This window comes from Macaca thibetana, chromosome 6 (assembly GCF_024542745.1).
Source record: "Macaca thibetana thibetana isolate TM-01 chromosome 6, ASM2454274v1, whole genome shotgun sequence".
NCBI classification, from domain to species: domain Eukaryota; kingdom Metazoa; phylum Chordata; class Mammalia; order Primates; family Cercopithecidae; genus Macaca; species Macaca thibetana.
Genome location: NC_065583.1, coordinates 159,856,495 through 159,881,160, shown reverse-complemented (window position 1 = coordinate 159,881,160; position 24,666 = coordinate 159,856,495). Strand labels below are relative to the sequence as shown.

The 24,666-nt window shown below is 45.8% G+C and overlaps 2 protein-coding genes across 21 annotated transcripts in view; one reads left to right on the top strand and one right to left on the bottom strand.

The window, feature by feature from the left end:
- The window catches only part of RETREG1 (reticulophagy regulator 1), a 150,483-nt gene extending 128,707 nt beyond the window's left edge, over window positions 1-21,776 (bottom strand). The window contains exon 1 of the mRNA XM_050794698.1: window positions 21,352-21,776. Coding sequence (XP_050650655.1) covers window positions 21,352-21,671 — 320 coding nt within the window. The 5' untranslated portion in view covers window positions 21,672-21,776. The remainder of the gene's footprint in view (window positions 1-21,351) is intronic.
- Window positions 1-24,666, top strand: part of BASP1 (brain abundant membrane attached signal protein 1) — a 1,209,505-nt gene that overhangs the window by 536,043 nt on the left and 648,796 nt on the right. The window lies entirely within an intron of this gene.

The following is a 24,666-nucleotide window of genomic DNA, read 5'->3' as shown; positions in this document are numbered from 1 at the left end:
GTCTCACGATCTTAAGATATAACCTGTCTGTACCAGGCAAAACCCACACACAGCAGAGATTTGATGGGCACCATCAGAGACGAAAGCCGGCACGTACACAGAATTAAATTTCTCAGTCATACAGCGCATCAGTGTACAAGTGTGCTGAACCCTTTGGCTATATTCAGTGATACGATTAAGAATCAAAATTTCTCCTGATGCCCAACTTTCATTTTGATAAATGAAAGCTACAAGTTCTCAGTGTACTAGATTTTTAAATGTGACTGAATGAAAATGAGCCAAACGTGAAATGTCACTGTTAAATATATTTAAATATGTAGATAAGTTTTATAAGAAAAAAAGTTAAATGCTTAACATAGCATTTTTCAGTTGGGCGTGGTGGCTCACATCTATAATCCGTGCACTTTGAGAGGCTGAGGCGGGTGGATCACCTGAACTCAGGGGATCAAGACCAGCCTCGCCAACATGGTGAAATCCCATCTCTACTAAAAATATAAAAATTAGCTGGGTGTGGTGGCGCACGTCTGTAGTCCCAGATATTCGGGAGGCTGAGGCAGGAAAATCGTTTGAACCCGGGAGGCAGAGACTGCAGTGAGCCAAGATCGTGCCATTGCACTCCAGCCTGGGCAACAGAGCAAGACTCCAACCCAAAAAAAACAAAAACAAAAACAAAAAACCACAAAGCATTTTTCATAGACTACCATCACAAACTGGCTAAAAGTCTCTCACTAAAGATTTCTGATGTTATAGATGACATAATGATGCAAGGTGTTGTTTTCAATTTATCCAGGAGGTATTTGGAAGTTAAATTCAGAAGGTATGCCAGGAAGACATACATTCATTCCTAAAACAATGAAGAAAGAGATGAAGTAAGGTTTTCAGACTGCAGTGAATACCCCAAGATATACCCATCCAGGTTACGGGAGCTCAGTTGCAGAAGAGTTTCATATAATACCCTTCCTTCAGCTTAGGAGCCATTTTCTCCATGCGCAAAGATGGTATTTGGATCTTATGCAACTCATGAGCAACTGAGCCCCAGACCAGAAACCATGAAGCCATCTCCTGACTCATAGTGACATTGCCGTCAGGGTGGCGGTCATGTGCAGTCTTGTACACCAGGCCCCCTAAACCTTGCTGTTCTAATAGACGTCTTCAAAGGGCCTTGTTTTTATATTTTGCTTTTATTCCATAAGGAAGATCTTTTTTTAAGCACCGAGTGCATGTATGTTTTGTTTGTAGACACCCTGTATTACGTTTAATAGCTACAGAAGAGCTTAATTAAAAGAGGTCAACAGCTCTTTTAGAGAGATTTTATTAACCAAAAAAGTCGCTAAGTTGTGTTACGATCACTAATCTAACTACCGTATTAAAGTGACCATGTCCATTTTAACAAGTCTTGGCGTTGTTTTAGCAGACACATGTAATAACTTGCTAGTTACGAGCATACAAAAAAAATGCTTCCTTTGAATAGTAAATGCATTTTCAACTGCCAAAAATTCCTCCTATGAAAAGTTTTCTGGAAGGAGTTTCATCATTTCAAAGAAGGCTGCACTACCATTAGCTGAATATTAAACACCTGTTTCAAGTAGATGTGCTCAAACACAAGGTATTACTACTAAGAGCAAGAGGAAGCCCTCGACTGCCTCCTTATATCAAAGTGACTTTTAGCAAACTCTGGCTCATTTGTCAGCAGGGCAGGAAGAGATGTGAAGTCTGAGACAAGGGCCTGAATCTCACAGCTAAGAGCTTTTCAGAGTTCTGGAAGATCAGGAGGAGATCCGTCAATACTCCAGACCCTCAAAAGACCCCCAAAGACATGGTTGGGCCAACACAGTAAAGTTCCCACACTGACCTGCAAAATATAATTAGTGGTTCTGACACTTGGGAACATTATTATTTTGCCTTCCTAAGTTTCATCAGGTTCACTGTCTCAACACTTAGCGCATGTGGTTTAAAAAAGGGGTCAGGAGACTCTGATATGGGTCATGATGTCACCAGCTGAGGGACCTTGGGACTTAGTTTTCTTCATCTGTAACACCAGGTGGTTAAACTGGAGCAAAGATTTCCTCTCCTTTCATTTCATCATATGGATGCCTTCTTTTGAAAGGTTTTAGCTGCCAACTAAACAAATGATATGGTTTACTAGGTCAGAGCTGGTGCAACTTGATCATAGAAATAATTATGTTCCATGATGTGACTGAAATATTGAAAACAGATGAGCGGCTTCAAAGAACTGGGCAGCTCTGGGTCCTATATGATTTCAATATGATTCTTTTGCTGAAATCTGCTACTCCAGAGGCACGTTTCTTTCACTGCTACGCAGACTGGCAAAACACACGCAAAAACTGCCAGAGTGGCTTTGTGGAAGCTGACAAGGGGAAACTGGCACCCATGGAGCATTAAGCATTACACCCGAAGCCAAACCTAAAATGTAAGCAGCAGTGACGCTCTCAACTCGATACATGTTGGTCAATCACAGGCTAGAATATTTGTTTTGAAAGTTGTCCTGCTGAGACCAAAGTATGAATTCTCTTTTCATTCAGTTAAGCACAGCCTATTCTAGGATCCGGCAGTTCCCACAAAGCCAGGCCAATTACCTGGCCTGACCGCACCCTTCAGGGCAAAACTCACAACATCCAGTCAGGTAACCTCACTGCAACTCCAGGGAATGCCACTCACACTGTTTTCTGTGTGAGTGCCTGGAGACGTGTGACAAAGAAGCCCTGTGTCACACCTAGAGAATTGTCCACCTAGAGAAAGGACCACAAAAATCATATGCAGCTTCTATACGCAAGCAGATGCTGGGCTTTGGAAGTACAAAAGGCAAAAAGAAATGCTTTCAGCTTGCCCTGAAGATCTAAAGCATGAGAAATAATAGCACAGGAGTCTGGCTGACTCTCTGCCTATGTACTAGAAGTCATCAGTCAATAGTTAGACTATTGACATTTGTCAGACAACAGAGAAATGCATCTACACCAAAGGACATGGAAAGAATCCTGAACAAGTAGGCTGGCAAATGCATTTAATGGGCAAAATAACCCAGCAAGGAGAAGATAAACTACAATCAGGCCGCCCGGGTATAAAACAGTTGCAACCACACATGAGTGTGGCTGTGTGCCCCTGGCAAGTCATTTGACTTCTCTGTGCCTCAGTGTCATTGTGAATATTAGTAATGACACCTACCTCCTCAAACAGTTGCTACGTATATGGAGTAAGAGACACTACAGGTGAATGGCCTAAAATATCTGGCACGGGATAAGTGCTCCACACTCATTAGCTCTGAGTTGTCACATTATCCTTATTCTGTACCTTCATCATTAAAGCCAAAAGCATCATAAATCTTAATAACCCCTAAATCTTGGTGCCACAAAAAGCACATTGTCTTTCTCTACTGGACTGAGTACCCGTGGGGAGCCCGGGAGTCTCTCTCAGGATGGTATTCTGAGCTGGTCCAGGCCCCACACTCAGCCTGAAGTCAGCCACCCTTCCAGAACCCTCCCGGGGAGAAGGGCACTTCCAATCTGCACTGCCCTCGGACCTCCCCCACCCACAAGGGTGACCCCAGCAGTGGGTTCCTATAGAAAACAGACTTCCCCTTGCTGCCCCAGTCTCAGCCTCCAACATGTCTTCCACCCACCCCTCCTCACTGCGCCTCAAGTGCTTTCTACAAAGAATCAATCTGTCAGTGCCAGGGGTTGTTTATAATGGCCCATCGGTTCTCCAGGCCTGAAAGAGGTCCCAGTCCTGGAACTAGTGCCCAAACCCTTGAGGATCTGGACCTGCCTCCTTTCCAGCCTCACCTCCTATGACCGCTGGCATGACTTCCTTGCCCCAGGGGTAAGGAACTACACTGGAGGGGCCTGGGCAGCCCCTGCTTCTGACTGCATCAGGATGAAACCCAAACCCCTCCACTCCTGTACCAGGCTCTTCACTGTGCCCTATCTACCTCCCGCCCTGCCTCACCCCCTCCCCTTCCATCTCCCCACCTCCCGACCACACGGAACTCCCTGCACCTTGTTGGCAGTCCACACTCCTCCCTCTGGACTTTCACACACGCTGCTCCCTTGGCTTGGAACAAATCCTTCCCCTGCACACCCCGGCAACCTGGCCAACACCTACTGACTCTTTAGGTCCAGCTAAAATGTCACTTCTTCTAGGTCTTTCCTGACTACCAACCACCATGGCTGCCCCTCCTACATACCGCTAGCATGGCACTGATGAGAATGTGTTGGAAAGGATCTCTGACCTGAGTTTCCTCCCCAGATTATGAGCTCCATGAGGGAAGAAGACACCGTATCCCTAGTGTCTAGCACAGTGATTCTACCTACCATGTTCTCAGTGAGTATTTGCTAATGAAACAAACCAGAGCCATGTTATTCACTGTCACCCTTGGAGCCTTCGTGACTCCTTCAGCCTGGAAGGCTCTGCTCATGTTGATTCACCCAAACCACTTCTACTTAGCATTCACAACTCACAAAAGCGTGACCTCCCTGCAGTCACCAGATTCGGAGGACTTCTGTTCCTTCCCACAGTAGCAGCGGCCTGGGTACCTGTTACTCATATTTGTCATATCAAACTAGCTGCTGCTTTCCATGTCATCTCTCCCAAGAGATTTTCAAACACTAAGAACCATCTTTAACCATCCTTTATAACCATCCTTTGTAAGTGACAGACCCCACCAAGTCCTTCGAGGCCCACTACAGTTAAAGTTCAATGTCAGATCAAGGTAGGCTGAAGACACCTAGGATTTAGAGTTTGATACTGGAGGCCTTTCATTCACAAATCATGCTCTATTTGTTTAAATTTTACAGGCTGGGTACAGTGGCTCATGCTCACAATCCCAGCACTTTGGGAAGCTGATATGGGAGGATCACTTGAGAGGTGCGAGGATCACTATGTTACCCAGGCTGGCTCAATCAGGAGTTGAGTGAGACCCCAGAGTGCGTCTCCATCTTTACAAAAAATGTAAAAAATTAGCTGAGTGTGGTGGTACAGACCTGTAGTCCCAGCTACTCAGGAGGCTGAGGTGGGAGGACTGCTTGGGCCCAGAAGTGGAGGTTGCAGTGAGCCAAGATCACATGGCACTCCGGCCTGGGCAACAGAGCAGCACCCTGTCTCAATAAAAAAGAAAAAATAAATAAATTTTTTACAAATGAAAAGAAATGCTGTAATAAAATGCCATTCTCATGCTTTAGTGAGACTAGCTAGAATTAAATATACTCCATTCACTAATAGTCTACTTAGTAAACTTTTCAAAATCTAGACAGGTATTACTACTCAGTAATAAATTATCATCATGCCAATCTTTAATTTAAAATCTACAAAGTGCTGCACTTGGATTGGATAGGAATTATCACAACCACACAGTATTTTGGAAAAGACATGGGAAAAGAGCAGAAATTCTTCTTCTCAAGGGAGGTGAGCAGGGAACTTGGCCACCTTTCCCAAAAGTATGGGAATCATGAGGAAGTGGATGAAAAAGCAGAGGGTGTCACTGAAGTTTTACCCATTCAATTACTGAGCACCTACCATATGCCACGGTGCTGGGATACATGGCTGAAGCAACAGACTGCTCTCTGCCCTGCTGGAGGCAGCATTCAGGTGGGAGGCCAGCCCTATGGTCAGGCATAGCACACTGAACATGCATATCTTTCTCCTCTTCCTCCCCAAACCCCGCCAGAATAAAAAGTAAAAATACTGACAAAGATATGCATGCAGGAGGCTAAAAGAAAGCAGGAAAGGAGACAACAGTGGGGATATCAGCAAACGTCTAGAAGATGGAAAGCAACCTCCAGGGTGAAAACTGAGCAAGCAGCAGGAAGAGCGCTGGGAACTGCAAGGGTGCAAGAGGAAGGCCCCCAAAAGCACATTCCCCTGAGCTGCAGGTCCCAGGAGAGCTTGGGAGTAGAAGGTACTAGGAGGACAGGGGCCAGGACAGGTGTGAAGACGTCACCCAGGCTGGCGTGCAGTAGCAGGACCTCGGCTCACTGTAATCTCCACCTCCCATGTTCAAGCAATTCTCCTGCCTCAGCCTCCCGTGCAGCTGGGACAGGTGCACACCACCACACCCGGCTAATTTTTGTGTTTTTAGTAGAGACGGGGTTTCGCCATGTTGGCCAGGCTGGTCCTGAACTCCTGACCTCAGGTGATCCACCCACCTCGGCCTCCCAAAGTGCTGGGATTACAGGCGTGAGCCACTGTGCCAGCCTACAAATCTGTATGATGAACAGTTAGAACTTCAGATCTTTACCCACCCAGCAAGGTCAGGAGAGAGGACCCCTCCTCCACCCTGATAGAAGTAGGAGGTTGTTCTCTGAAAAAATTAAAGTGGAAGGGCTTCAGACCCCGGGGGTAACAGGACAGAAGAGAGCAGAACAGAGGAACCACGCTGAGAACAGGGAGCTGATGCCAGGCACATTCTGATGGGGACCCCCACGTGTTCACCATCTCCCTGGCACAGCTCCCAGAACACTTGGAGTCAGGCTTCCCCTCCCTGCCCCGCCCCCACAGGAGAGGTCAGCATGCTGATGACCCACAGTGAACGCTGTGAAGTGGCCACTCCTCAGCCCAGCACACTGTGCTAAGCCTTGGAGCCCTTTACTGTGAAACAGGAACAGGAAATCTGAGGACCCCTTAGATGTTTCAGGAAAGCCTTCAACACCTAACAGAGACAAAACACACAGAAATAAGGAACTCGGAACACACACAAGAAAACCTCAAATAAACTATCTTCTCCTTTTTATTAAGAAGGAGAAAAATCTAAGAATCAAAAAGCTAAGAATCAAAATAAGTACATCTAAAAGGAAAAAAAATGAGGAAAATGTCTTGGCACTAAAAATGAAACCAGAAATTTTAAATCAGTAGAATGCAAAAGATACAGGAAGCTTTCTGAAAGCAGAACAGAAGACAGAGATGAAAATAGAAAAACTGAGAAAATCAGGAGCAATCCAAGAAGTCCGACGTTTGACCAGTAAGCTCCCCAGAAAAAAAAAAGAAAACAGGCTGGGCATGGTGGCTCACGTCAGGAGGCGGAGGCCAGAGGATTGCTTGAGGCTGGGAGTTAGAGACCAGCCTGGTCAATACAGCAAGATCCTATCTCAACAAACATTTTAAAAACTTAGCCAGGCATGGCAGTGTGTACCTGTGGTCCGAGCTACTCGGGAGGCTGATGTGGGAGGATCGCTTAAGATATGATCTCCTCACTGCACTCCAGCCTGGGTGTCACAGCAAGACCCTGTCTCTAGAAACAAAATATAAAAAAAGAAGAGACAAAGAGGAGGAATTTTCTTTCTTTTTTTTTTTTTTTTTTTTTTTTTTTTTCTTTTTTTTGAGATGTCTTGCTCTGTGGCCCAGGCTGGAGTGCAATGGCATGATCTCGGCTCACTGCAACCCCCACCTCCCAGGTTCAAGTGATTCTCCTCTCTCAGCCTCCCAAGTAGCTGGGATTACAGGCATGCGCCACCATGCCCGGCTAATTTTTGTATTTTCAGTAGAGGCAGGGTTTCACCACGTTAGCCAGGCTGGTCTTGAATTCCTGACCTCAAGTGATCCACCCGCCTCAGCCTCCCAAAGTGCTGGGATTATAGGCATGAACCACCGTACCTGGCCAGGAAATTATTTTTAAAGACTTTAAGAAAATTTTCCAAAACTGAAAGACATAAGTTTCCAGCTGAGACTGTTCATAAAACCAAGAACAATAAATGAAAAAAAGGTCAACAGAGGCCTATCAGTGTGAAATATCAAATATCAATAATCAAGAGAAAACCCCAGAACCTTCCAGGGAGAAAAACCAGGTCATCTATAAGAGATCAGGCATTGGCAGGCCTTCTGCCAGCTCAAGTGCAACACTGGAAGCAAGCAAGGAGACAAGGAGGCGATGCTTCCAATTTCTAACAGCAATTCTTCCCAACCCAGAACTCTAGAACAAGCCAGACGAGAAATCCACAGCAAGGGTAGGATAAAGACGTTTTCCCATACAAGTTCTCAAAACACGTACTTCCTCTGTACTCTCTCAAAGCTAGAGAATGTGCTCTCCCCATACACAGGAGTGCACCAAGGAAGACTTCAGGAACAGAGGAGAAACAAACAGAGATCAGGAACTCGGGACAAATGTGAAGAAAACCTTATACTCTCATGAATATTCTCAAGAAGAAGAAATGGGGGCCTCCCCATTCAGGATGTTGACTTTGACCTGGCCTCCTGTTTTAAGCAAGGGTCCAGTATCAGGGGTTCCATCAGAGGAGAGAAAGAGAACAATGATGACGGGCGTGTCCTAAGTGGACAGCAAGCCCAGTGGGGCATCAGAGGAGACCAGAACAGAAGGAAGGGAACTGAGAAGAACTAAGAGGCTGAGTTCCTGGGAACTCTGGGACTCTTCCCAATTTACTGGGAACCGTGAGGCTGAGAATTCTGAGAGTAACGGCAAAATAACATTGAACAAGAAAGGAAATGTAAACATGATACTCTACTTAGCTTACATATGAACAATACTACATAGTCATAATGCTTCAACCAAAACTTATGATATCATTACAAGGGAAGGGGGATGAGAAGAGTGTACGTGAATCAGGGTGTCAGGAGAAAATTAATGTCTTAGATTGCTGAATCAAAAACCAGCATTTTAAGAATTTTACTTAAAGGCTGGACATGGTGGCTCACGCCTGTAATCCCAGCACTTTGGGAGGCCGAGGCGGGTGAATCACGTAGGTCGGGAGTTCGAGAACAGCCTGACCAACATGTAGAAACCCCGTCTCTACTAAAAAATACAAAATTATCCGGGTGTGGTGGCATATCCTGTAATCCCAGCTACTCAGGAGGCTGAGGCAGGAAAATTGCTTGAACCCAGGAGGAGGAGGTTGCAGTGAGCCGAGATTGTGTCGTTGCACTCCAGCCTAGGCAACAAAGAAAGAAACTGTCTCAAAAAAAAAAAAAAAAGATTTTTACTTAGAAAAGTCTATATAGAGTCAAGAGCATAATAAACAACAGTCATTCCTAGAAACAGGTCTGGAAAGTAGGCTGAGATAGGGTAAGAAATTGCTGCATTTTAATTAAAAACCCAGTGGAATTAATTGACATTAAAGATGTATGTGTGTTTGAGGGAGAGATTGATCTTCATACACAGTATTCTCTACATCATTTACTATATAGTATGTAATTGCAGCTTTAATTTTTTTCTTTGACCTAAAGGATACTTAACAGAGTTTTAACAAGGCTTTAAGAATTAGAAAAACAAACACAGAGAAAAATTAACAAAATACCTTCAAGTTACACCAAATTCTCTGAAGAATATTTGCAGATCTGAAACTGAAATTAACAAGCAAGACCTAGATGGAGTCTAGGCTGGAGATAACCTCACTGAAGAGGCGACAGGGGGCCTAATGACAGGGAAGGGACAGAGCAGGAAACAGAGATGCATGGGGTCACAGTCCTGGTAGGAGAGGGGCTACCCACAGAGCACGCAGCATTGCAGAGTGGGCAAGAAGAGGCACGGGTGGGTGTGGGCTATCCTGTGCTCCCTCTATAATGGCGCCATGCCCCCCAGTCCCCCAGCCCAACCCCACCCTCGGAGTGGCAGTAGAGCTCCTTCAGCACAATATGTTGGTACCCCAAACTCTAGATTCACCTGGGCTCACATCCCACATCGCATATTTCATGCAGCACTCTATACCACAAAGCAATGCAATCAGCTAAGAACAGGCCAGAGCCCACACGACATCTTACCTGTAGGGAAAGTGCCACTCGCCCCCTGACCCCAGGTCAAAAGAGCACATACAAAAGGGAACTGAAATATGATGAGATTGGGCCACTTGACAACTCAGAGAAATACACACCCTGCTTTGGTAATCAATGCGTAAAATGGAAAACAAAGGTGGCAGGGTGGGACGCTCTAAAGGGATGAAGCCACGGTTGGTGCCGAAATTTTACTTGGAAAAATTAACCTTTTTCTATAAAGCAAATGGAGACAGCAAGCTCTGTGAGTGAAAAGTGATGGTTTGATCTGAGAAAGAAATTAACTCTGTCTTCTAGAAGCAGAGGGAAGAAGTCATATTGAATTACACTTTGATTGTACCCTGCAGCCTCCCTTGCCGTCCAGTTTATTGGGGCGGGGTGGGGAGCAGAAACCTGATAGGAATCCCCATTCTGCCAAATACCATCACCTTGGGACAAGTGACTTAAATCCCTTGAGCCCCAATATCCCCTCTGCCAAATGGGGCAATGATACCTTGCGGTGTGGTGTGATCATTAAATAAGGAAACTCCACCAAGTGCCTAGCAAAGCAGGAGCCCCATAAATGGTCACTGCTATTACCAAGGATCACTGCAGGAATCCAGGAAATTATGCAAGGCCACAGAAAGTGTGCCACAAAATTGTCAAAAGAAGAATGGCTCATTACACAATAGCCACAATGGTTTATCTAGAAACCCAGGAAGTCCACGTGGCCACAACTCAGGAGAGCTCCCTCTGTCATCTGAGTTCACCTTTCAGGTGAAAGGTCTGGTGAGTGTCTGGGAAGAGATGGGAGGCCAGCCTCCCGCGGTGGCTCTTTCTCCCAATCTGGGATTACCATCAGGAGCGTGGAGATGGCCACACCTCACCCAATGTGTTTTCACTTAGGTGTTGCCTTCTTCATCCTTGAGACAAAAATCTTTCCAAAACTGGAATCAGCAGCAAACAAAAAGCACTACACTGAATCATCTGGCAAAACATTTGAAAATACTTCACAGCTGCATGCTTCTAAAAGTACGTTCGAAATTGCACACGGATATCTTGGACTCATTTTATCTTTAGCAAATGGGAAATTTCTCGTAAGATATTTATTGTTAAACTAACACAGTATAGCGGTAACTACAATACTAAAATTAGTAGTACTCCATTAAAAAGGCACCTTGGAAAAAAATGGTCAATGAGGACAAAGATGAAGATACAGGAGCCTGATATAAAATGTCTGCACTGAAGAGATGGCCAAACATAAATTAAACAAAACAAAACAAAACAAGTGTAATCTAGCATTTTTCCCCAGTCATTTGTGCTTCCCCACTAAAGCTTACAGCCAGTCTCTGCAGGTGCCTTGTCCTGCCTTAACCTCCTCAACTGCAGTGGATTACAACCCTCCTTCAGAGAGAAATCAGACAACACATGTGACTCCTTGCCACCTGGACTACAAACTCAGGAAGAAATGGGAGATGAGCACTGGATGCTGTCAGGATGGAGAGACTCTCCCAACTCACCCTGAGGGTCTGTTTTGGGGACAAAGAATTAATCTCAGGTGTCTACCCAAAAGGTATACCCATCTTTCCCCAGAAAAGGTGTCCTCCTCACCCAGCCCCTTCGGTCCTCCCCAGAGCTTCACGCTGTCACATTCCCTCACCATACAATTGACCTTGCCTCTCCATTGTCCCTTTCCCCACAAATTCTAGTGTCCTTTGGAATACCTACCCAGGCATCTCCAGGCATCTAGAGAATGGAATAAGAATGGGAGGGAGTAGGATGTTAAGACTCTACAAAGGGAATGAAAATAGAAACACTGGTGAAATGTAGCTTCTGACATTCAAACTAAGGTATCTCATCAGGGTGAAGGCCAAGCAATAGAGAGAGGGTGCTTAGTCCACTTGGGTTGCGGTAGCAAAAATATTATTAACTAGGTGGCTTATATATAACATAAACTCATGTCTTACAATTCTAGGGGCTGGGAAGTTCAAAATCAAGGCACCAGCATTTTTGGCAAAATGAGGGCTCACTCTCTGCTTTGCAGATGGCACCTTCTTGCTGTGTCCTCACATGGTGGAAGGAGTGAACAAGCTACCTCTGACCCCTTTTATAAGGGCACTAATCCCATTCATGAGTACTCCCCCTTCATGACCTAATAGCCTCCTAAAGCCTCCACCCCTTAAAACTAAGGCACTGGGGAGAAGGTCTCAACATATGAAATGTAAGGGGACACAAATATTCAGATCATGGCAGAGAGAAAAGATTTCCTAAACTACTTGAATTCCTGTTGGCCGAGTCGGGAGCCAGCCTGAGAACCAAATCACAGAGAGGCCCAGAAATAGAGTGGATAGCTGTGTCCTCCACTGAGCCACAATGCTGCAGCGAGGAGGTAGTGCCACGGAGAAAGGAAGAGTGTCCTCCCCTTCGGGTGTGATTGGAGACCACCAGGCCCCTATAGAAACTGCTACAGCTAAGGCCAGGAAGGAGCAACTACAAATCAAGTACTAGATGACATTCATGATTGCCACACTGGCTGCTCCAAAACAACCCTCTCCTGGGACTCCCCTCTGCTGCCACTCTCCTTCTCAAGGTGCTCTTTCTGGTCACCCACTGTGGCAATTCAATCTCCCCAACACTCTCCCCGAGCTTTCCCCAGGAAATTTCACATGTTCCCAAGGCTGCAATGACTAAACTCCAACACATACAACTCCATACTTCAAACTCAACCTGCACTCTGAGCGTCATTCTGTGTCTAACAGTGTAGTGACACGTGGGTAATTCACCTGGTGAGCTACAGGCACGTCCGATGCAACATCGCCAAACCTGGGCAACCCCAGCCTGCCACAACCTCAGCCACCCTTACATTGGTTAAGGTCACTATCAGGCACTCCTCATCTAGCCCATAGCCTAAGTCATCTAGCCCATAGCCTTTCCCTCCCCCTACCCACCAAATCATTCTGTCCTCCTGATTTTATCTCCAGAGTTACCCCAAATCCATCTCCTCTTCCCCACCCCCACTACCTTGGCTCAGCCTCTCTGCACCACCACGTGCTCCTGCAATGGTGTCCTAGCTGGTGCCTGGCCCCAGGCTCTTGCTCCCCTAATTCATCCAGAGGGGCTGGCAGAAAGCTGACAAGTAGCCTCTGGCACAGCTGTAGCATGAAGTTCCAAGCTGAACCATCACTGCCTCCCGCTTGCTCACCCAGCCCCAGCCACAATGGCCTCCTTGCCGCCCTGCAAACACCCCAAGCCCACTCCCATCCCAGGGCTTCTGTGTGTGCCATTCCCTGTGCCTGAAACACTCCCCTCCAGAGTGTTTGGATCATTCCCTGACTTGCTCCTCAGGTGTCTGCTCAAGGTCCTTTCCTGAAAGGCCAGTGATGACCACTCAACAAAGTAGTCACTTCTGTCCCTCTCTAGCCCTTGTCCTTGCTTTAGTTTTCTTCATAACATCCAGCTCCTTCTGGCATTTTGTACATTTGTTTATTGTCTTTTTTCTACCACTTTCACCACTAGAATACAAGCTTTGGGAGAACAGGGATCTTATCTGTTTGTCCACTGTTAAATTCCTTGCACCGAGAACAGTGTCAGCATATAGCACACCCTCAAGAAATATTTGTTGCATATTTTGGCCAGACATGGTGGCTCAGCTGGCCGAGACGGGCAGATCACCTGAGGTCAGGAGTTTAAGATCATCCTGGCCAACATGGTAAAACGCTGTCTCTACTAAAAATACAAAAATTAGCTGGGTGTGGTGGCAGGGGCCTGTAATCTCAGCTACTCAGGAGGCTGAAGCAGGAGAATCACTTGAACCCAGGAGGCAGAGGTTGCAGTGAGACAAGATCACGCCATTGCACTCCAGCCTGGAAGACAGAGCAACACTCCGTCTCAATTTTTAAAAAAGAAAGAAAGAAAAAAGAAATACTTGTTGCGTATTTTAATGGAGGTCCTGAAAGAAAGGGAGGAATATGATGGTATTCATATTAAGGTAATAGATGGGTATTGCTTATTTGATGTCATCCAAATTCCTTAGCATAGTGCAATAGTAACCTCTTCAAAACCTGGCCCCACCCTTTCAATCTGCAGCCTCGCCTCTGGGTATTCCCCTTAGCAAGCACATAAACCTCCCCGTCCACTCCACTCTCACTGTTTTTATTATTTATCTTTTTTTTTTTTTTTTTTTTTTGAGACAGAGTCTCACTTTGTCACCTAGGCTGGAGTGTGGTGGCATGATCTCAACTCACTGCAACCTCTAACTCCTGGCTTCAAGTGATTCTCCTGCCTCAGCCTTCCAAGTAACTGGGATTACAGGCGCATGCTACCATGCCTGGCTAATTTTTATATTTTTAATAGAGATGGGGTTTCACCATGTTGGCCAGGCTGGTCTTGAACTCCTGACCTCAGGTGATCTGCCTGCCCCAGCCTCCCAAAGTGCTGACATTACAATTGTGAGCCACCATGCCCAGCCCACTCTCAGTCTTTAAATAGCCCCACCTTATTCATCATAGGAGAATATCCTCTAGTCCAGCTCATTTCACCAAATCTTTTTTAACATCTGCAATGTTTCAGACCTCATGTGGATCCGGCAACCCAAGATGAATTCTCTGTCCCCAAAACAGACCCTCGGTGTGAGTCAGGAGAGTCTCTCCATCCGGATAACGTCCATTGCTCATCTCCCACTTCTTCCTGAGTTTGTCCTATGTGGAAATCCCTCACCATTAACCTCACTTTTAAAAGTACACCTTTTCTTCTAGCTTTATACAATAAATCTCACGAGACTTTCATCAGCTATTCCAAACCTCCCCCATCCCCACTTTGTCCCGAACTGTAAAGCCCTGGAGACCGTGACGTGCAATTTAGAACTGTGACATACTCTCTCAATCAATTCACCAAATCAGCTGTGTCTCCTAAACCAGTGCATAGGCTAAGTTCAGGCACTGGGCTTCTGGTATACCCCCTGGGCCCAGGTACACCCCCTTGACCACACTGGGCAGGGAGCAGACACTCATTCACAGGTCCCCACTACTCAGACAGAACACAGATAAGGCAAGGAACTTGGAGCAGGCTGGCTGACAGTCTAAAAAGATCCTTCCCATTCATGCAGAAGCAACCCTCTCCCAATATAATTTTTTTCACTCTGTGATGAAATCATTAAGTGTAACTCTGTAATACTGAAAAAAGTAAGCCCTAATAGTCTCCTATTGTTCTTTAGAGAGATAGAGTAGAAAAATCATTGAATTTAGGGAAAATGGACGCTGCTTCATTATCCAGCATCAGCCCTTATCTAAGACTGTGCCAACACAGCAGCTACTTGCCATGTGTTATTTAAACTTACACTTAAATAAAAGTCAAATGGCATTCTGAGTCCCACTAGCCACATTTCACATGCTCAACAGCCACAAGAAGCTACCATAACAGGTGGTGCAAAGGCAGACTATGTCCATCACTGCAAACATTCTATTAAACAGAACAGGTCAACGTCAGCTTTGGTGTTCAGTTAACTTCTCTGGGCCTCTCGTTTCCTCCTGTGTAAAATGGGAACAACACACACCTCACTGGGTTCCTGCAAGGTGTAAATACGATGCTACATGTGAACACCCTTTATAATAACTTCAGTAAAGTTTGACAAACTGTTAACTATATATAACTATACATATAGCCATACTTTGACAAAGTGCTAGATGATATATATTTACTTATTTTTAAGAGTCTAACAACCAGAAATAGTAGCATCTGTAAAAGGGAGTTATTGTCAACTGTAGTAAAGAAATTCTATCTCAGGCTCTGAGGCTAGAAGGACGCCATCCAGGAGGAAGGGAGAGCGTACACAGTGGTCAGGCCACCTCAGGAATGCTGCATTCCAGGCAGAATACAGATGAACTGAAGCCCGGCCAGAAGGATCTGCAAACCAGACAGGACAGTGGTGAGTGGAGGCGCCCAGGATTTCTCAGCCGGGGAAGAGAAGACTCAGTGGGAATCAAGAAGAGAATGGATTTGGAAACAGACAAAGGGCAGTCCTGGGGAGGGGCCTACATCCTGGGCAGCTGCGAGACAATCAAGCAATGGCCTTCATGTAAGGAAAACACCAGTGAGTGCCGCCCAGCAATGGAAATGCTGCCTTATGGAGAAGATAGCTCACAATTCCAGAACGTGCTCAAACATAGAGGTTCTCAAACTGGAGCATGTATCAAATCACCTGGAGAGCTGGAGAAAACCCAGATGCTTGGGCCCACCTGCAGAGATTCCTGTTCAGTGAGTGTGGAGGAGGCCCATGATTTTGCATCTCCAGGTGACACTCATGATGTGGATGCTGCTGGACCAGGACCTCATTTTGAGAGCCATGGCTCTATCACAAGCTGGGGCACCCCATTCATGCTGGCAGAGAAGGGGCGCTTGACATCAAGTGGGAAGTTGAACCCTGCAACCTTCCAAAACAATTTGACAGCGGTGCTCCAAGAACTCTTGGGAGGTCCTGCTGGCATTCAAGACTGCCTGGTGCCCAGCCTGAGACGCCTGAAAAGTCAGAGTGCCCCAGGTCTCCTGCCAGGGGTGCCCCTGTGTGGTCACCTCAGGCAAATCACTTTCTTACAGTTTTAGTATTTATACCAATAGAAGGTAATGCCATCGTCATGAAATGCCACAGGCACTAAGGAAAAAGGCCTATGCGTGGACTTTTCTAAATGCCATGGTCTCCAACCATGGGTTCAAACCCAAATCACATCACAGACGCTTTCTAGGCTGCAGAGGTAACATGCCTAAAAGAGGAGCTGCATCATAAGCCACTAAATTTCAATACGACAATCAGCAAGACTTAGGAGACAGACCTTTTACTCCATTCTGTGCCTATCCAAGGCAACCATCAGGATTTACCACATTCCTCACCAAAAACAGACACTTCACACAAAGATTTCTACCTGATGCTTTCCAATAGCTTTATTCATAATAGTCAAACATGAAAACCACCTGAGAGAACATCAACTAGCAAATGGATAAACAAAGTGTGGTACATCATCAAAGTGATACACTACCCAGCAATACAAAGCAGCAGATCACTGGTACACACAGCAGAGATGAATCACAAAACTATGCTGAGTAAGCAAAGCCAGACACAAGAGACATCCCACACATCAGGAGGCCGAGGCAGGCGGATCACCTGAGGTCAGGAGTTCGTGACCAGCCTGGCCAACATGGTGAAACCCTGTCACCACTAAAAATACAAAAATCAGCCAGGCGTGGTGGTGGGTGCCTGTAGTCCCAACTACTCGGGAGGCTGAGACAGGAGAATCACTAGAACCCAGGAGGTGGAGGTTGCAGTGAGCCAAGATCACACCACTGTACTCCAGTCTGGGCGACAGAGTGAGACTCCATCTCAGGAAAAAAAAAAAAAAAAAAAACATTACCCTAAATAACACAATAACACGAAGCTTTAGGGAAGTCCAACCTAGTCAACAGTGACAAAAACAGATCAGTCCCCAGGGGTGGGTGCTGACAGAAGAGGGATGCAAAGAAGCCTTTAAGGGTGATGAAATATTCTAGCTCTCGACTGCTAGTGCGGTTACACAGGCATATATAGCATATATAGTACATATGACTGTATACTTACAGTATGTGCATTTTATTGGTGGTAAACCACAAAAAGTTGATATTGTAAAAAAAAAAAAAAAAAACCCAACATTTTCTATTACATTGGGCTCATTCCATTTCAGGATGTGCTTACAAGTATAACATCAGTTGCTTCTGAGAGGAAACTGCGTAGACAGGGACAGGCGTGGGAAGACATCAAAATGTTTACCCTTTTGTACATTTAAACATCTGAACTGTAAGGCTACGTTAGTTAATTTTTAAATAAATAAAATTTTAAATGAAGGAAAAAATTCTAAAAACATGCTCTTCATTGGTGAAATGAGTGAGATATTATTATCTGAGGCCCCTCATCGCCACAAAACTATGCGACTCTTGCCCAATCTATTTCAGTTGTAGGAACCCTGCTTTTTGAGACAGGCACTCTACGTGGCCTCTATTTTACCAAACCCCTCTGAGTTCTCAGTGAATATCGTTTTTTAGCATTTTTTCATATTTTAGTATTTTTCATAAAATACATCATAGATAAGAATGCAGATGTGTGTGTCTGCCTTATGTATCTGATTCGAGAATGTCTTTTATTTTCTTTGTAGTTTTATCTCGTATGTGTGTATCCCTGACCAATCCTGTTCAGTTTCTGCACCATTTAAAACTTAATTGAATCATTCAGCATATATTATTCTGTGCATCTTTTGACCAAAATTACATTTGTAAAATTCATCCCTATTGTTGCTAAAGCTGTATTTTCATTGTTTTATGGTATCACAATGTATAATAAATAAATGAACCACAATAAACTTATCCATTAAATTATTTGTGGACACTTCTGCAAAGTATTGTTTTGGTCCCTGTTGCCTATAGAAAAAACAAATCCAAACATACAACATAGCATCTGAGGCAACTACTGACCCCACAAACCACCTAGCCAACCTTATCTCCCACCACGTTTTCTACCAACCCATGCTGCCATTGCATCTGCACACTGTGTGGTGGTTGAAACATTAGGTACACCTTCAAGATGCTATTGTGTTCATTGTATTCCTCAGGGTTAGAATGCTCTTGATCATGTACTAGATCTCCCAGATCACTCCTGTCCACTGAGGTCTGGTTCAAGCATGATCTTCTGAGCAAGAACCCCACAATCTCTTCCATCCACAATACCACTGTTCCCAAAAACCATATCAAAACGAATTATCCTTTCCCGAATCTTCCACCTCACTTAATTCATGCAACTTTGAGTTATACCCGTTGGTTACGGCTGTGTCATAATTTTTGCCCAAAATCTTGCAGATAATGGGCAGGTAATAAATGTTGAAGCTTTTGAGTCAAATTCAGACTCCTAAAACCCACTGCTAATGCCAGTCATTAGTCATTATTTTTGAATGCTAAATCATTCAAAAATATCTCTTTAAAAAGTTTATTTCTACAAAACTGAGATAACATCAATTAAAGTGAAAACAACATCCCATTGCTTAAGACAGATTTGGTTGGGTTCCTCATAGTTTTAAAACTGATTTTTTTTTTTCTCATAGAAAATACAGTGCTTTTGAGTTCCCAAGACACGGAAGGTTAGAGTACCATATAATTTAAGATCAGTTGAGAAGACATACATTATTTAAAAAAAAGTAATGTCCTTGAAAATCATTTTAACCCCCAGAGCAACAAATAAAAGGGAAAAAAAACAAAACTTTAATGACATTAATAAATGGGTCATAAATTCCAATGAATTATAATGCAAAAGCAACAAGTAATTCTGAATTTAAAGAACAGGACAGTCATCATTGTCAAAGAAAATACATGCATGGAATGCAGATGCCACAAACAGGAGATGAAATAAAACAGATAAGGAGAAGGCTGTATCTAGGTGGAATGGCTGGCCAATGTTTTCCTCTCCATCAGTCATAAATAAAATGGTTGGAAGAAAACACCCCTGAATACTACCAAATATGCCTTTCAATTATTTTATGCAAAAACATTATTTTCAATAGGTGTCATTAAAGAAAACATCATAGAAAAAAAAAGTTTGCAACTCATGTTACGGAAATAGGCTAAAGTCTTTAATATAAAAACAGCTCCTATAAATCAGTAAGGAAAAGAACAATGGCCTACTTGAAAAAAAAAGACAGGTTATTTATAAACAAAAATGCTGATAAAAGGTAACTGTAGTGGTTATTAAACATAAGATAAAATGCTCAGAGAATTGCAAAATAAAAACATTTTGGGATAGTCTTTTTCACCTATCAGATTTATAGGATCAAAAAGTTTCATAAAATATTCTTGGCAAGGGTGTAGCAAAGTAGGCAGTCACACACATTGCTGGTGGGAGTATCAATTGTTAGAATCCTAAGGAACTGCATGCAATATGGTGATAGCCATCAAAATTACAAGTGCACATGCCATCTGACCCAGCAATTCCACTTCTGGGAAGTTCTCTAAAATACTTGCATACATGCAAAATTATGCATGTACAGGGTCATTAGCTATAACGCTGAAATAGCAAAAGCTTGGAAACATTACTGCCTCAGTAGGAGACAGGTTAAGTAATTTGAGACATCCTTACAATAGAATTCTGAAGCAGCTGAAAAAGAACAAGGAAGCAATCACCAAGAAATACTAGGAAAAGGGAGAGCTCATATGGTATTCCACAATTTGCATAGAATATGGTGTATTTGCTGAAATGTGCACTATCTGGAAAGAGACACAGGAAACTAGTAACATTGGTTGCCTCCGTGAGGTAATTGGGCGGCCAGGGACTGGGATGAGAAAGAGATTTTCAAAATGCTTACCCTTTTGTACCTTTAAAACTTTTGAACTATGAGACTGTATTCGATTTTTAAAGAAATAAAATTTAAAATTAAGAAATAAAATGTTAAAAACATTGAAAACATTAGTGAGACACAGCCCTAAGACTATTAGACTATTGCCCAATCTAGCATAAGACAATATGTCCTTCTTATTTGAGTGCTCGCATAACTCCATAATAAGATAGATTTGGAATAAATTCTAGAAACACAGGTAGCTAAGAGACCCAAAGTTAATCCACTTTCAGGGACCTCCGACAAGACAGAGCTCGTTTTAAGAGAAAACACCAGGACAAGTAGAGATCTGCAGGAAATATTCACCTTGCTCAAGTTAACCTAGAAAATGACAGGCTATTTTGTGCAATTTATTTCTCAACTTTAAGGTTCAGAAATCTCTGTCCTGTAACAAGGTATCTGTCACCGGAGCTCTGATTATTCTGCACCGTGTGGGTCATGTTTGTTATGAGAACACTTAGAAAACAAAGAAAGCTTTTCTCCGCCCTCAATAGCGTGGTAACGGATGACAGGACGCCACTTTCAACGAAGGAGACAGACGCTTCCCTGGCCTTCCTGGTGAAGAGCGCCTTTTGGAGAGACAAACCTGTTGCTCAAGAGCTGAGCATTCCCGTGTATTCTCCCTGTACTTCACCTAAAAATATACCTGTTTTCCACACTGGGCACACCCGGGGGTGGGTGCTGGGCATACTCCACTTGCTTGTTTGCCTCCCGTTTTCTCATCAGGGAATAAAGACAGTAAACCTAACCCTTCAGGGGAAGGAAAAACAAATCATTCGGGGTCCATCTCAGGTGACTGATGAATGTGGCACCGTTTTGAACGTGTACCTAATCTGGTCCAGATATGCCTGCTGGGGCCGCAAGAACGAAGACACGTTCAAGCATGTTTGCTCCCGCAAGCTTGGGCGAGCAGGTCAAGACCTGAGAGTTTTAGAAAGCAGGGGCGAAGTTTTCAAGTACGATGGGAACACCTGTAGGTGCAGGTGCCTGCGGGTCGGCCGACCACCTCGCATCTGAGGCTGGATCCCCACACGGAGGACGACAACTGCTCATAGGGACGTGCGTCCGGAGGAAAGTTGCGGTGAGTGTCTACCTGTTCGAGACCGGTGGCCGAGAAAGTGGGGCAGTGCTGACAATTCTTCCTCCGCAGTGTCCCGCGGGCTCCCCCTGCACTGGGTCCCCGGGGCCCCGGGCGCCCCAAGGTCACCTGCCCTCCTGAGCGCCCCCACCTTGCCCAAGCTCTCACCAGAACAGCAGGTTGGCAGCGACGAAGCCGAGCAGGCTCCGCAGCGGCCTCTTCCAGCTCAGCAGCTCGTCGGCGCGGCAGCCCAGCCACAGCACCGGCTCCCCAAGTAGCCAGGTTACCGCGGCAGCCGCCCGGCCCGCGGCCTCCTCCACCTGCAGCCCCTCGCCCTCCGCCGCCCCAGCCTCCTGCGCTTCCTCCTCCTGCTGCTGCCGCTCTCCGGGGGGTGCCTGGGGCGGCGGCGGCGACGGCGGCGCCTGCTCTTCGGCTGCGGGAGCTGGGCATCCCTCCGCGGCGTGCTCCGAAGGCGCCGGGCTCGCCATCTTCAGCTGGGCTTCCAGGCGGGGACGGGGCCGGGCGCGCGCGCGGGCGCGCCTGGGTGTGGGCGCCGAGGGCGGGGCGGCGGCGGCAGGTCCCGGAGCGGGGCGCGCACCGCGGGGCGCAGGCGGCTGGGGGCCTTGTGACGTCACGGGCCGCAGAGGGGGCGCCGCCCGGGGAAGTGGGTGCGGGCGAGTTCGCGCAGGGGCGGGGCCGGGGGCCGGGCGCCGGGGCTGGGCGGCGTCCCCGGGGGGCTCCGGGCTCCTCGAGGGCCTCTCCGGGGACACAAGGAAAACGACCTTCTTTTCCCTTGCAGCGGCGGGGGAGGGCGAAGTGGACGACCGCTGCTCGGTTCCGTATCCAAAAGGGACCCAAGGGTACAGGCAAAATAGATTGGACATTTTCACTTTCTCAAGCCAGGGCCACCGGTCGCCCAACCAGCAGCCACTGAGGGTGGTATCGGGGCGCCCCTTCCCCTGGCAGCGTATTTCAGCCCCCAGAAACATCCCCCACCTCGGCCATCCCCAGCGCCTTTGCAGGGACAGCAGCACAACCATAGCAGAGGTCTTGGGCACCCTGGGAATAATGTGCTGGTGTAAATGTTGGATTGAGAAATGAAAAAGCATTTGGGATCAATCTGGGGCCCTCTCGTTTGACACGGGAGGAAACACCAGGCCGCAGCGTTGGGGGAAGCTGCTTCCTTTCTCTCTCTTCTTTCTCTTTCTCTCTCAGGTGCTTCCTTTCTCTCTCCTCTCTCTCTCTCCCTCCTTGTGGCTAGGTGATCTGGCTCAGACGCTCTCTCTCTTTCTCAGGTGCTTCCTTTCTCTTCTCTGTGTGTGTGTGTGTGTGTCTCTCTCTCTCCACTTCTCCCCCTTTCTCCCCCTCCTTGTGGCTAGGTGATGTGGCTCAGACTCTCTCTCTCTATCTCTCTCTCTCTCAGGTGCTTCCTTTCTCTCTCTCTTCTCTCTCTCTCTCTGTCTCTCTTCCTCCTTGTGGCTAGGTGATCTGGCTCAGAAGTGCACGTTGGTCCGCGCCTGCGGGGAGCTGAAAAGCAAAAGAATGGACCTGTGCACGTGTCAAGCAAGGTTTGGCCTGCTTTGAAGACAGTGATTTCAGAGCCACTCCGGCCTCTACGTCACAAGCAAGCATCACGGCAGTGGTGGGGCGGCAGGTGATCCTGAGACCTCCTATGCCATCTCTTTGGCCCCGGTGCTTCTGGGTGAGTGTGGGGAAAGAGGAAAAGAGTTCATGGTTTATGCTTTTCACCATTTGCATTTTTAAATTTTTGTTTTCTTTAATCTTCCTGGCCTTACTTTTACTCTAGAATGACAGGTCCTTCCCACTCATCCTAAGGGTTCTATCTGCGGATGAATCAGGGCATCTCATATCCCTTTACTGGCAACCAGCCTGCCTGCACAGGATGGAAGGGAGGGCAATTAAATTCTCTGCGTCAAGAGAGCCTCTGGGGGAATGTTCTGTAACGCTCCTCTGGGTGGTCATTGTAAACCTCTGTGTATACACATGCGGAATCCATTGATCTGTACATTCACTGCAGGTGTCTGTACTTTACTGTGTGTTGTACTTCAAAGGGGGTATATTCCCAGAGTCCATGCAAAGGCTTACTGAGCGCCTACCGAGTACACAAAGCATTGCTAAGCTCTGTGGATGCAGCTTCTGCCCACAGGAAGCTCCCAGTCTGATGAGGGCCTAATTACAATTGTGATATCTGCCACATCAAAGAAGCAATCGCTAAGTGCTAAGAGATCCCTTAAACTGTGCATCCAAAATTAGGGGAGGAGTGGAGAGATCAGGTTTCAAGAGGGTTTTGTAATAAATGGCCTCTGCCCTAAATTGTAGGGCCCCCATTAGTGTGGGGATTGGGGACAGGGGCAATAACTGCTGTTGGGAATTCAACAGGAGAGGAGGCCTGGGGTTGCAGGTGGAGACGCACAGTTCCTTAAGTAACTCCCAAAGGGAATAGTGGACCTTGAATGACCCCTGGTAACAGGAGGCTTAGTTTTTAACTAAAGGTGATACAGAACATCTGGCACTTCCGACTTCCCTTCTTAGGAGTATCCTGATAACCCGATGGAAAGTGGCCTGGGTGGTAAGGAAAAAGCAACGTGGAAACAATTCAGGTTTCATCCATATAAGAAAGACAGTTTTTTCCCAGGTGTGGGTCCTCCCTCTTGGCAGTAGCAGAGAAGTTTTTGAAAGATAAATGATGCTTTTATTGTGTCATTTGGCCTTTGTTTGGCGCTTGATACAGCCCAGGGTTTGCTATTCTAAAATCTGTCACTAGACAGAAGTGTGCCGCAGCCAGTGTGGAGAACATGGGGCAGGAGAGAGGAAGAACCAGGTGTCCCCATGCCCCAGACCAGTGCTGATGTGCTACCAGAAACGGGTTTGCAAGATTAAGCACCCCCCTCCTGCTTCCCCTGAATTCTAATTATTGTTGCGAGGATCTGTTGAAGTAGTAAAAGCTGCTGGCAACCAAGACACATAAAAGCTAAACTCCAGTTGCTGTGTGTAGTTTCCAACACTTATTTATTATCTCTGTTTAATAGTAAACCTGCCTCCCCACAGTTATGTGTTGTAAAGTCTATCCTTTCTCTCTCTCAAAATTACTATGGAGAAAATGCTACGCAAATGGTTTTGCATAGACGGCTGGGCTAATTAACCTGTCCTTTTCACCTCCGACCTCTAATAGTTACAAACAAACTGACACAAGTAGACACTGGAATAGACATACAAATGGTGCTGCTGGGTGGAATTTTGTTGTTGTTGTTGTTGTTTGATGATATTTGTGATGCTTGAGTAATTTATTCATGGCTAAGATCACAGAAACATAATGCTAACAATGGTTGAAATCAACCTCGTCCTCTAGTTTTAAGAACACGTCACATTTTTGAACTCCTGCAGGTAACCTTACTAAGATTCTCTTCTGAATTTTTATTGCTATATATTAGGAACAGAGTGATTAACACTAGTGAGCTAGAT